This window comes from Trichomycterus rosablanca, chromosome 1 (assembly GCF_030014385.1).
Source record: "Trichomycterus rosablanca isolate fTriRos1 chromosome 1, fTriRos1.hap1, whole genome shotgun sequence".
NCBI lineage: Eukaryota > Metazoa > Chordata > Actinopteri > Siluriformes > Trichomycteridae > Trichomycterus > Trichomycterus rosablanca.
The window spans coordinates 52292569-52307159 of record NC_085988.1 but is presented as its reverse complement, the minus strand read 5'-3'; the positions used below and the strand labels follow the sequence as shown (position 1 = coordinate 52307159).

At 38.8% G+C, this 14591-nt stretch overlaps 1 protein-coding gene across 10 annotated transcripts in view; it reads left to right on the top strand.

Annotated features, from left to right (window-relative positions):
• Positions 1-14591, top strand: part of ppp6r2a (protein phosphatase 6, regulatory subunit 2a) — a 119097-nt gene that overhangs the window by 25320 nt on the left and 79186 nt on the right. For all 10 annotated transcript variants that reach the window (XM_062994416.1, XM_062994399.1, XM_062994432.1 and 7 more), the window contains 6 exons: positions 4944-5103; positions 5825-6078; positions 10399-10585; positions 11208-11345; positions 13100-13165; positions 13386-13498. In XM_062994416.1, the coding sequence (XP_062850486.1) occupies positions 5852-6078; positions 10399-10585; positions 11208-11345; positions 13100-13165; positions 13386-13498 (731 nt within the window). In that variant the 5' untranslated portion in view covers positions 4944-5103; positions 5825-5851. The remainder of the gene's footprint in view (positions 1-4943; positions 5104-5824; positions 6079-10398; positions 10586-11207; positions 11346-13099; positions 13166-13385; positions 13499-14591) is intronic.

Sequence of the window (14591 nt, the reverse complement as noted above, 5' to 3'; positions counted from 1 at the left end):
AAACCACCGGCAACAAAAGTGAGTACACCCCTAAGAGACTACACCCCTAAATGTCCAAATTGAGCACTGCTTGTCATTTTCCCTCCAAAATGTCATGTGACTCGTTAGTGTTACTAGGTCTCAGGTGTGCATAGGGAGCAGGTGTGTTCAATTTAGTAGTACAGCTCTCACACTCTCTCATACTGGTCACTGAAAGTTCCAACATGGCACCTCATGGCAAAGAACTCTCTGAGGATCTTAAAAGACGAATTGTTGTGCTACATGAAGATGGCCAAGGCTACAAGAAGATTGCCAACACCCTGAAACTGAGCTGCAGCACAGTGGCCAAGATCATCCAGCGTTTTAAAAGAGCAGGGTCCACTCAGAACAGACCTCGCGTTGGTCGTCCACAGAAGCTGAGTGCACGTGCTCAGCGTCACATCCAACTGCTGTCTTTGAAAGAAAGGCGCAGGAGTGCTGTCAGCATTGCTGCAGAGATTGAAAAGGTGGGGGGTCAGCCTGTCAGTGCTCAGACCATACACCGCACACTACATCAAATTGGTCTGCATGGCTGTCACCCCAGAAGGAAGCCTCTTCTGAAGTCTCTACACAAGAAAGCCTGCAAACAGTTTGCTGAAGACATGTCAACAAAGGACATGGATTACTGGAACCATGTCCTATGGTCTGATGAGACCAAGATCAATTTGTTTGATTCAGATGGTCTCAAGCATGTGTGGCGGCAATCAGGTGAGAAGTACAAAGATAAGTGTGTCATGCCTACAGTCAAGCATGGTGGTGGGAATGCCATGGTCTGGGGCTGCATGAGTGCAGCAGGTGTTGGGGAGTTACATGCCATTGAGGGACACATGAACTCCAATATGTACTGTGAAATACTGAAGCAGAGCATGATCCCCTCCCTCCGGAAACTGGGTCGCAGGGCAGTGTTCCAGCATGATAATGACCCCAAACACACCTCTAAGACGACCACTGCTTTATTGAAGAGGCTGAGGGTAAAGGTGATGGACTGGCCAAGCATGTCTCCAGACCTAAACCCAATAGAACATCTTTGGGGCATCCTCAAGCGGAAGGTGGAGGAGCGCAAAGTCTCGAATATCCACCAGCTCCGTGATTTCGTCATGGAGGAGTGGAAAAGCATTCCAGTGGCAACCTGTGAAGCTCTGGTAAACTCCATGCCCAGCAGAGTTAAGGCAGTTCTGGGAAATAATGGTGGCCACACAAAATATTGACACTTCAGGAACTTTCACTAAGGGGTGTACTCACTTTTGTTGCCGGTGGTTTAGACATTAATGGCTGTATATTGAGTTATTTTGAGGAAAGAATAAATTTACACTGTTATATAAGCTGCACACAGACTACTTTTCATTGTGTCAAAGTGTCATTTTGTCAGTGTTGTCCCATGAAAAGATATACTTAAATATCTGCAGAAATGTGAGGGGTGTACTCACTTTTGTGATACACTGTGTATATATATATATATATATATATATATATATATATATATATATATATATATACACCTGGTGTATATATATATATACACCAGGTGTTTCAGTTATTTTGTCATATATATATATATATATATATATATATATATATATATATATATATATATACAGGGGTTGGACAAAATAACTGAAACACCTGGTTTTAGACCACAATAATTTATTAGTATGGTGTAGGGCCTCCTTTTGCGGCCAATACAGCGTCAATTCGTCTTGGAAATGACATATACAAGTCCTGCACAGTGGTCAGAGGGATTTTAAGCCATTCTTCCTGCAGGATAGTGGCCAGGTCACTACGTGATGCTGGTGGAGGAAAACGTTTCCTGACTCGCTTCTCCAAAACACCCCAAAGTGGCTCAATAATATTTAGATCTGGTGACCGTGCAGGCCATGGGAGATGTTCAACTTCACTTTCATGTTCATCAAACCAATCTTTCACCAGTCTTGCTGTGTGTATTGGTGCATTGTCATCCTGATACACGGCACCGCCATTGGATGCACATGGTCCTCCAGAATGGTTCGGTAGTCCTTGGCAGTGACGCTCCCATCTAGCACAAGTATTGGGCCAAGGGAATGCCATGATATGGCAGCCCAAACCATCACTGATCTACCCCCATGCTTCACTCTGGGCATGCAACAGTCTGGGTGGTACGCTTCTTTGGGGCTTCTCCACACCGTAACTCTCCCGGATGTGGGGAAAGCAGTAAAGGTGGACTCATCAGAGAACAATACATGTTTCACATTGTCCACAGCCCAAGATTTGCGCTCCTTGCACCATTGAAACTGACGTTTGGCATTGGCACGAGTGACCAAAGGTTTGGCTATAGCAGCCCGGCCGTGTATATTGACCCTGTGGAGCTCCCGACGGACAGTTCTGGTGGAAACAGGAGAGTTGAGGTGCACATTTAATTCTGCCGTGATTTGGGCAGCCGTGGTTTTATGTTTTTTGGATACAATCCGGGTTAGCACCCGAACATCCCTTTCAGACAGCTTCCTCTTGCGTCCACAGTTAATCCTGTTGGATGTGGTTTGTCCTTCTTGGTGGTATGCTGACATTACCCTGGATACCGTGGCTCTTGATACATCACAAAGACTTGCTGTCTTGGTCACAGATGCGCCAGCAAGACATGCACCAACAATTTGTCCTCTTTTGAACTCTGGTATGTCACCCATACTGTTGTGTGCATTGCAATATTTTGAGCAAAACTGTGCTCTTACCCTGCTAATTGAACCTTCACACTCTGCTCTTACTGGTGCAATGTGCAATTAATGAAGATGGGCCACCAGACTGGTCCAATTTAGCCATGAAACCTCCCACACTAAAATGACAGGTGTTTCAGTTATTTTGTCCAACCCCTGTATATATATATATATATATATCTTTTCATGGGACAACACTATAGAAATAAAACTTGGATATAACTTAGAGTGTACAACTTGTATAGCAGTGTAGATTTACTGTCTTCTGAAAATAACAACACACAGCCATTAATGTCTAAATGGCTGGCAACATAAGTGAGTACACCCCACAGTGAACATGTCCAAATTGTGCCCAAAGTGTCAATATTTTGTGTGACCACCATTATTATCCAGCACTGCCTTAACCCTCCTGGGCATGGAATTCACCAGAGCTGCACAGGTTGCTACTGGAATCCTCTTCCACTCCTCCATGATGACATCACGGAGCTGGTGGATGTTAGACACCTTGAACTCCTCCACCTTCCACTTGAGGATGCGCCACAGGTGCTCAATTGGGTTTAGTCCATCACCTTTACCTTCAGCTTCCTCAGCAAGGCAGTTGTCATCTTGGAGGTTGTGTTTGGGGTCGTTATCCTGTTGGAAAACTGCCATGAGTTTTCGAAGGGAGGGGATCATGCTCTGTTTCAGAATGTCACAGTACATGTTGGAATTCATGTTTCCCTCAATGAACTGCAGCTCCCCAGTGCCAGCAACACTCATGCAGCCCAAGACCATGATGCTACCACCACCATGCTTGACTGTAGGCAAGATACAGTTGTCTTGGTACTTCTCACCAGGGCGCCGCCACACATGCTGGACACCATCTGAGCCAAACAAGTTTATCTTGGTCTCGTCAGACCACAGGGCATTCCAGTAATCCATGTTCTTGGACTGCTTGTCTTCAGCAAACTGTTTGCTGGCTTTCTTGTGCGTCAGCTTCGTTCTGGGATGACGACCATGCAGACCGAGTTGATGCAGTGTGCGGCGTATGGTCTGAGCACTGACAGGCTGACCTCCCACGTCTTCAACCTCTGCAGCAATGCTGGCAGCACTCATGTGTCTATTTTTTAAAGCCAACCTCTGGATATGACGCCGAACACGTGGACTCAACTTCTTTGGTCGACCCTGGCGAAGCCTGTTCCGAGTGGAACCTGTCCTGGAAAACCGCTGTATGACCTTGGCCACCATGCTGTAGCTCAGTTTCAGGGTGTTAGCAATCTTCATATAGCCCAGGCCATCTTTGTGGAGAGCAACAATTCTATTTCTCACATCCTCAGAGAGTTCTTTGCCATGAGGTGCCATGTTGAATATCCAGTGGCCAGTATGAGAGAATTGTACCCAAAACACCAAATTTAACAGCCCTGCTCCCCATTTACACCTGGGACCTTGACACATGACACCAGGGAGGGACAACGACACATTTGGGCACAATTTGGACATATTCACTGTTGGGTGTACTCACTTATGTTGCCAGCTATTTAGACATTAATGGCTGTGTGTTGAGTTATTTTCAGAAGACAGTAAATCTACACTGCTATACAAGCTGTACACTGACTACTCTTAAGTTATATCCAAGTTTCATGTCTATAGTGTTGTCCCATGAAAATATATAATAAAATATTTGCAGAAATGTGAGGGGTTGACACACACACACACACACATATATATATATATATTAGCTATTTATTAATTATATTAATGTTTTTTATTGTGTTCCCTTTAATGTTTTACTGCCAAAATGGCATTGCATTGGCTACAGTAATGAAAGAGGCAGTGGCTTGCTTTACATGTTGAAAGAAAGTATGTGCTAGACCTTGTCCTACCTTGTCCTCTCAGGTTGGTGGTTTTATAATACCTGTTTTTATTCTTTGAATAAACGATTATTAAAACATATTTTTAAAGTTTACCTGTTGTCAGTAGGCATGCTCAAGACGTTGTGTAACAGCAGTAACAGTAGTTATAGGTCCTACATGACACACAAACTGTCTGGTTGGGGCAGATGTGCCATATGCCAGGACCTAGTCCTATAAGGACTGATTTTCATTAGCCATTTGTTTCTCTTAATTAAGTTGCAGATAAATTCCACACTACCATGTCTATTTTTATAATGCATGCAGGACATAAATCAGCTATGTTTGTTTACAAACCACAATAACTTACTCTCTCTTGTTATCTCTCTTGTTTGTGCCTCTGGCCTTCCAGCATCCTTCTAAGGTGTGTGGATTCTGATTAGGCCCTGGTGGGGAGGTGGACCCCATGCTGATGAATGTCAGGCTGCTCCATGCTCTCTACAGTCTGCCTCTCAAATGCCTGTCTGCTTGTGGAGAAGGTGTAATTAAGGATTCACTTACTTCATCTGCTGGTAAATCATTGCTTATTCATATGATTAATTCACCAGAGAATATATGGCTCTTCTGGTTTGAAAGTGGCATAAATATATTATAGTGACCTGTTAATGCTGCTTATCCTGTACCACATAGGCATGAATGAGAGCCCTATGAAATTTGTTTTAATTTTGGATTGTTTTGATTTATGTTTTTGTTTGTTTTTATCCTTTCTAACATCTATAAGCTACTAAATAGGGATGTTTAACAAGCTCACTGTCAGGTGTCAAAATATTTTTGGCCATATAATGCCTTAAAGAGGGTTAATCAAGTCAAGTCAAATTTATTTGTAGCACGCTTTTACAATAGACATTGTCTCAAAGCAACTTTACATAATCCAGGGCAGACAGACCAAAATCCTGTTGAGCAAGCCAAGGGTGACAGTGACGGTGTCTTGTTTACAGCTTCATTCAATTGATCTTCCACTTAGGCCACTCATTAAATGCATAGTGTGCATTTAGTCATAATCAAAAAAATGTCTGGAAAAAAAACAACAACATTTGTCTGAACAATACAAAACTGAACCTTAGGTTGTTCTAGTACTTGTTTAAAATTATATGTATACATTTATAAGTGTACATTTATGTGTACATTAAAATGACTTGTCACTTTATGTCTTCCTTTGTATTTCCTATTAGCAATGATACTACAGCATTCTTTAAATTACAGTGTCTACAGTATTTTGTACTTTGTTTTCAGGTGTGTGCTTCCCCTGCAGCTGCCACCATGTTTTGGAAGTTTGACCTGCATACCACCTCCCACATTGACCAGCTGCTTGACCGAGAGGATGTAACTCTGAAGGAGCTTATGGAGGAGGAAGATGTGCTGCAGGAATGCAAAGCGCAGAACCGCCGTCTCCTGCTCTTCCTCTCTCAGGACCACTGCATGCATGAGTTGGTCAGCCTCATTACAGTAGAGCCTCCTTCTGACCTGGAGGAGAGAACACGCTTCAAGTGAGAATTTACACAAGTTTGTTTAATAAAAAGGCCAATAAATAATTAAATAAATGCATCATGGCCCCCCACACCCCCTGCCTTCCAGATCATCTGCATACCTGACTTGGCACAGTTTTACACCGAATGCTCTTCCTGCCGCAACCCTTCTTATTTTTATTCAGGTTTGAGGCCAGCACTGAGTGCGCACGTACAAGTGCACCTCCCAATGGCTAAGCTGTAAGAACACCCTTGGCATAGTCAGTTATGTCTGTGTCGGGAATAAAGTCAACAAAAAAGATTTGATTAATAAAAGAAAATAACATTTCCACCCTTAAAGTGACCTATAATCTGTATAATTAAATTGAAGAACAAACTGATATCCTTTGGGGGGGAAAACATAAAATGAAAAAAACTTACACTAATGTGTTTGCATGAATATGCACACCCACATTTTGTTGAAGCATGTTTTGACTTTCTGACAGCATTAGGTCGTTTTGGGTAGGAGTCTGTCAGCATGACACATCTTGTCTTGGCAATCTTTGCTCACTCTTCCTTGCAAAAGTGTCTTCTTCAGGTCACCCCTCATATTTTCAGTTGGATTTAGGTTTGGGCTCTGGCTTGGCCATTCCAAAACTTTTATCTTCTTAAGGTTGAAGCCATTCTTTTGTTAATGTTGTATTTTTTCTGTTATTGTTGTGCTGAAAGGTAAAATTCATTTTCATCTTAAGGTTTTTAGAAGAGTCCTGAAAGTTTTGTGCCAAAGTTGACTGATATTTGGAACTATTGATAATTCCCTCCACCTTGACTAAAGTCCCAGTTTCAGCCAAAGAAAAATGCTTTGCTGTGGGTATGGTGTTCTTTTGGTGATGTGCAAAACATATCTTTTGGAATAATGGCCGAAAAGTTTTTGGTCTAATCAGACCTTAACATTTTTTTCCATATGCTTTTGGCAGACTTTATGTAGGATTTTGCAAAATGTAGCCTGGCACGGATGTTTTTCCTTGTAATGTTTGAACATGATTGGTTAATTCTAAACACAGCCACATCTAGTTATAAGAGGCTGTGCACACTTATGCAACCATATTATTTTTGTTTTTCCTCTCTAAATGATTTCAATTTGTTTTCTAATTAAACTGTATAAAATATAAATTATAGGTAATTTTTACATCACAAAAAACCTGGCACTTTAACAGGGGTGTGTGGAGTTTTATATCCACTATACATACAGAACAATAATAAAATGTCACGAGTGTTTTGTTACTTTGCTTGTCATCAAAGAATAATCACAATCAAATGTACACAAATTTACACTGCATTATTATTATATTATTATTTATTTATTAATTTTTGATTTTATTATCCACTTCTAGTAAGGCTTTCCACAAAAAGTCTTTTTTAATGAAATTCATTTGAATGAGTTTTTCTTTTTAATGAATTTATTAAAAATACACAACAGTCAATGTCAGTAAAGAGAGGAAGAATATTTATTGCTGAATACAAACAATAAAAAAAAAAAAAAAAAAAATTTGACACAATTTGACTTAAAATAAAATAAAAATTTGTTTCCTTGAAAATGTCCATGTGCACTATTATCTTTACTCATTCATCTAGTGCAGGGGTGTCAAACTCATTTTCACCGAGGGCCAGCATTATGGTGGCCCTCAAAGGGCCGATTGTAACGTATCCTGCTGTGATTGCAGTCACATTGCTGTTTTTCTTGAAGGCTGAATTCTGCATTTATATTGTTCTACTTTACCACAGACACAGCCTCATAACACAAGAGACGCACCGGTTTCTCTTCCTGAAGCACAAACTTGTTTTCACTTTCATTAAATTTCCTCCTTATGCTTAATTTTCTTAATTATCTTTTTGTACATTTTAAGATCATGTGTAAATATGTGTAACATCATCTACTGGCAGGCTGTGTCACTTTGCAGGTCACAAAATCAGCATGCATTTTGAAAGATGCAGTTTATTTAGGATTTTACAGTGTATTTTTAAGACAGTCATTCTGCCCTCACTAATAGTTTATCCCCCTTTCACTCACAGACAGACAGACAGCTCCCTTCAGAATACAGTCGGTTTATTTGCTCCCCAGCTGTGTGCATCAAAATGAAGTAAAAATACAAACAATAAAAACAATAAAGAACCTAATACAGTAAAAGCACACAGCTGTAGTCAAGTGTTACATCTGGTACAATATGAGATTCAACCAAACGTAAAATAATGAGTTAAAATTGTGTGTATAGATACTAATTGCTATAGTAACGTAACAACAGTATTTAATTACGGTAAATTTGTAACTAAAACGCTGTGCTCACTAAACATTTACTAACAACTGAGAATATAAACGCCACTACTTACAGACAATGCTTGGGTATTATATTGCAATATAATTATTTGTATTTATTTATTATTGTTTACATTACTGACTACGCTACCCCGTGTTCTTTTGCCGTAAAAGTCACATGGCTTCTTAGCGAAGGTTAAAGTTAGTTGCCATGACTACGATGTCACGTTGTCTCTTAAAGGCGCAGGAGCGCATTAAATTATAAACGCGTCTCTGTAACGACTCGAACCATCACAACAATCATACAGTCGTTTAAGCTCTCGTGGGCCGGATCAAATGACATGGCGGGCCGGATCTGGCCCGCGAGCCGTGAGTTTGACACCCCTGATCTAGTGCAACCGCTTTCTTTAAATCCCACAAAGATTTCCTAGGGATTTTAAATGTGGAGACTCGGAAGGCCATGGCAAGATATTCTAGGACTGATTTTTCTTAACCAAAGTTGGTTGGCTTGGAGGTGTGCTTGGGATCATTATCTTGGTGGAAAGTTCAGTTTTCACCAAAGTTCAATTGTTCAACCATAATGCCATTAACATAGTCAAGCCCGCCAGTTACTTTAACATCAAAGCATCCCTATATCATCATTGACGCACCTGCACACTTGATGTAAGGAATGGTATTCTTCTTTGCCTTCCATGCAGTAGACAATCCGCTGTGGCCAAAATTTCCAGTTTTGATTTGTCACTCCATAGGGGTAGCTTAGCGATTTTGATACTAAACTGTTAATTTAAAGGTTGCTGGTTCAATCCCAACCACAGCCAAGTTGCCACTGTTACGCCTCAAGGAACTCTCAGTTTTCTGTATTGTATTCAGTCACACAAGTTGCTGTGGATAAAAATGTCTGCTAAATGACATAAGTAAATGTAGGATGCAAATGAAAACAGACCTTAGTGATTTGTAAACTGATAATTCAGTTATTTAAGGTACTGGACTAGCAATTGGAAAGTTGTTGGTTTAAGACATGTTGCTGCCAAGTTGTCGTTGTTGGGCCCCTAAGCAAGGCCCTAATTATTACATTACTTAGATTATTTGTAACCACAACTTTAAGTATGGAGAGAGGATCACTGCCAATGTTTTATGTATTTATTTATAAACATACTGGTTAGTATAAAGTAAAAATACTTTTTTAACTTTATTATTTAATTTAGTAAATAAGTTTTGGCTTATTTATATTCTTAAGTCTTACATTGGGCAGCACGATGGCTCAGTGGGTAGCACTGTCACCTCACAGCAAGAAGGTCCTGGGTTCAATCCCCAGGTGGGGCAGTCCAGGTCCTTTTTGTGTGGAGTTTGCATGTTTTCCCTGTGTCTGTGTGGGCTTTTTCCGAGAACTCCGGTTTCCTCCCACAGTCCAAAGACATGCAAGTGAGGTGAATTGGAGATACATAATTGTCCATGACTGTGTTTGACATTGAACTTGTGAACTGATGAATCTTGTGTAACAAGTAACTACCATTTCTGTCATGAATGTAACCAAAGTGTGTGAAATATGACGTTAAAATCCTAATAAATAAATAAAGTCTTATAAAATGTTCAGTCTGATTGGGTGATGCAGCGGTCAAATGCGCTACCCACTACTGTGGACCAAAAACATTAAAGCCATGTTGGAAAACCTGAGCTGTGAAAAGCCTGCTGCAATAAAACAAATTTGCTGATAGTGTTGCTTAGAAGATTTTTTCTTAAAAGGCCTAGTGAGGTTGCTAATGCATTTTTAGAAATACGATGCTATGTAAATGCTGTTGATTGTAAAAAACAGAACTTATTTGTAAGCTTCTCCAGCTGGTTTGTGTTGTCTTTTCTTTTTTTAGTTGATTGTTAAGTTCTCCATAACATCTTAATGTTAACTACTGGTGTCTCTGCTATTATTGAATAATATAAAAAACAGGCTAAGGATGAAGGGTGGTTGGTTGTTTATGCTGACATATGTTGTTTAAAATAGCAAAATGTGATGGTTTTCCTTAAAAAAAGTCTTTAATTCCCATTTCACATAGGCTTCCAAATATTGCCTGTGAGCTTCTTACTTCTGATGTAAGCCTCATTAATGACAAGCTGGGTGCAGATGAATCTCTGCTGGAGAAGCTCTACCAATTCCTAGAACAAGAGCCGCCCCTCAACCCCCTCCTGGCCTCCTTCTTCAGCAAGACCATCGGCAACTTGATTGCTCGCAAAACAGAGCAGGTAGGCTCTCTAAACTTTTTCAGGCAGGCATTTTTGAATCAGTTACATTGAAGATTCACACATATAGTCAGCATGTTAACATGTATGAAAGCGAATTTATCCCAGTGTTAAATTCCATTCTGCTTAATTAGGTACTAAATAAATTATATGAACCAAATTTTATTTATTAAGAAAAAAATGCAAAGCACTGCTGTGGTCATCACTATTTTTTCTTTCTTCTTTAGTCTTCTATCATAAGCATTTGAAATAAACCCCATTAACTATCCTAATAGTAAACAAGACCAGAACTACCTCTTGATACCTGCAATGTCTTTTTCCATGCATCATACAATAATTGCTGTGTATTTTGTGCTTTGAGATAAATTGTGTGTGAAGGCATTTTTATCTGTTAAAAATGTAACATTTATTTGGGGCTATTTGTAAAGGTTTCGAATTCTGATGATTTAACATGCATATTTGTATTGCAGAGAATCAGATCTTTCCAGTAATTGATGGTTTATGGTGTTGAAATTGGTGTTTACTTGCCACAAAAATTAGTATCCATAGTCCAGGGTGTTGGAAAAATGCAAAATTGATTCTGCTCAAGTGTAACTAAGTTCATTGTGTGTGCTTGCTCCTCCAGGTGATCTCATTTTTGAGGAAAAAACACAACTTCATTAGTCTGGTGCTGAACCACATAGATGCCTCGGCCATGATGGACCTGCTCCTGCGCCTTATTAGCTGTGTGGAGCCACCCCCCCTTAGACAAGAAGTCCTCAATGTAAGGGCACCCACACTTGTTAGGTTAATCTCTTTTCAACTTTTACATTTCGTTTCTTTTTTTTTTTTTTTTTTTTTTTTTTTTTTTTTTTTTTATTAAACACTTGATGCAAGTCAGGAGCACTCTGGCGCCAATCCATTGCAGGGCTTCGACCACTCTCAGTCCAGACATAGCCAATCATGTCTGTGTAGATGCCTGGCAAGCTGATAACACCATTGAGATTCGAACTCTTGACTTCAGCTGTTGTCGGCTACCGTAACAGAACACTGTGCCACCTGTGCCCTGTTCCTTATCTCTAGTATGCAAATATGATTATCTATAGTAGTTTCAAATTATTCACTGAATATGTAGGACAAAACTGACAGGAACTGCACTTGTGTTTTATTATTGTAGTGAATAGCAGTACAAAATAAGAGTGCATTGTTAAAGTAAGTCAGTCAGTTGTGTTACCAAATGATCAAACAGTGTCTATCGGACAGTTTTCTTTTAGAACACATACTATTAAACTTTGATTATAAAACAGATAGTTCCGGTCCTAAAATCTGATTGGCTGAGCCGCGTTCGAAGCCGTTGTAAAATCCCAGATAAACGCACACCTATGACCACCTCACATCATTCCATATTAATACGCCACTGAAAAGAAAAAGTTAATGTTATGTTCGTCCTCATGTTGCCTAGCAACACTGTTAATCAAACTACCTTGCATCGTGGAAGAATGCTCTATTGTAAGTTTATACACAATAAATAAATTTATGAATTAAACATTGTTGTATTTATTGTATTTTATGTTGACCGCCGTTTTATAAAAGCAATAAGCCACTCGAGACCGTGCGTTACTGCTATGATTTTAGCACGGGAAAGAAGTTTTAGGCACTCCGCTTCGCGTCCGCACGGTCTCGAGTGGCTTATTGCTTTTATAAAATGGCGGTCAACATAAAATAGAACTTATTTGTAAGTCTCTCGTGGCTTATTGCTTTATTAAACACTCCGAAAAGGACATATACAAAAGACGAAAATGAACAATAATATCAATATTGTTGTAATACAAAAATACCAAAAACATTGTTACTTTTGTGATATTATATCTTCAGCAAAGACATTGCGCCCAGTGATTTTGGAGAAGCCATGTCCGCCGTGACCCTAACCAGGATAAAGCGGTGGTACAACAGTAAAAAGAAATTAATAAAAATTTATAAATACGATATAGATAAATGTAAATATAGAAATGTAGCATCTGTGTTTCTGTGTTTTAGTGAGATGGTAAGCAGCGTCTTAATACAAAAGACCCTTGAATGTTATTAGCAAAGTGCTAATAGTTTTTAGCAATATGCTGTATTTTTTACACCAGGTTGACTCATTAAATCTGAGTTACCTTAGTGGGCTTTGTTACAACTAAGCTTTTTTAACAGAATATCTTGGTGCACTGCTAATACACACACACATTGTTAAAAGGAAAGAAACAAAATCAAAACACACAAAATCATCAAGCAATGAAATTCAACGTTAAAGCCAAGCAGCAACAAAATAACTAAGTGGATACACTTAAAATATGTGATGTTATTGGTTATGGTTATTTTTAATCTAATGTTTAAACAGTTCAACTGCATTAAAATGTGCTAATAGACACTGTAAAGCTAAATATCTTCCAGCATATACATTTATACATATATTCATACCCTAAGTGTATCTCACCACTTAGTTAAATGCTTAATTGTATGAAAAAAATGCACTTGCTTAATGTCTTCTGTGTATAGTGGCTGAATGAGGAGCGGCTAATCCAGAGGCTAACCGAGCTCATGCACACAGGGAGGGATGAGGAGGTGAGAACATTGCTGGCCAACAAAAACCTCTTGACTAAAATAACATTATTTGCTTTTATTTATATACAGTAAGTCCATGGTTTGTCCTTGTGGTAATTCTGTAAAATGTTTTTAGAACTGACACTAATAAAGATATGCTTTTAGTCCAGTATAAATCAAACACAATTTGATCCAGCTCATATAGTGCTGCAGATTAAAAAAATATCTTGTTCCCCTGCAGAGACAATCAAATGCATCCCAGACACTTTGTGATATCATTCGTCTTAGTCGAGACCAGGCCAATCAGATGCCAGAGGCTTTGGAGCCAGACCCGCTACTGGCAGTCCTAGAGTCGTAAGTTTGTAATCTTGTCATCTAGATGTCAATTATGTTAATTTGTTTTGATGGAATTGTTTAACAGGGTTATTAGTCTGTTGATTAAACCAGTCAAGTTATTGTCATGACATGTTGATAGTCTGAGAGTGACAGCTTGGTTTTACAGAAAAATGATCTAAACACTTACATTTACTAAAAACTAACTCATTAACTTCACCCAGATAAATCAGTTTAACAGTGAAATTGTATCAATGTTAGGTTTATATTTAAATTATATGTCATATCAGGTAGAGTTCATATCGGCGCTTGGTATTAGCCAATACTTGAGGACCCGGTAAGAGTGTCTGAATTGGTATGGGAAAACGTGATATCATTGCAGGTATAAACTCTTGACTGGGATGAAATGGCTAGTAAAAAATGAATGAATAATGCATCATTATGCTGTTATTAAAATGTTTTGTTAAGGCTTCTACCATCAACAAATTGCTTACATAATAATAAAAATAATGATAAGGAGAGGAATAATAATAATAGTAGTAGTCCATAAGATAATTGGGCATATTTGTCTAAAGCATAAATGTATGAATTTTTTTTTATTTTTCATTTTTACAAGCTTTAGCCTTCTTATGGTAGGTTGCCTGTGATTAAACCAAACCATTGTAAGTATTTTGCAAAATATGTAATAGTAATTTGTTGATTAAATATACTTACTGCCTACTTTTGGCTGGGGCTGATTTGCTGCCAAAATTTTCACAACTTGATGTTTTTAGTCCCATGTGAAGCAGAGCAGTCAGTTTAATACATGAGGAGCAAGAGTGGATTCAGGAAGTATCTTAATTTTTTCAGTGGTGTAAAGTAACGAAGTAATAATATTTCATTACAGTACTTTAGTATTTTTTTTGAGTATCTGTACTTTGAGTATAAAATTTTTTGGCATTTTTTTCTCCACTACATTTTTTAAAGAAAATGTATACTTTTACTCCGATGCATTTGCTGTTTGTAAATTTGCTACCCGTTACTACAAAATAAAATGACAAGAAATTTGGTAGCTAAATGATGTGAGATGTGTGACAGACTGCAAGCAAGCAGGTGTGGCGAATCTGTGATCTGC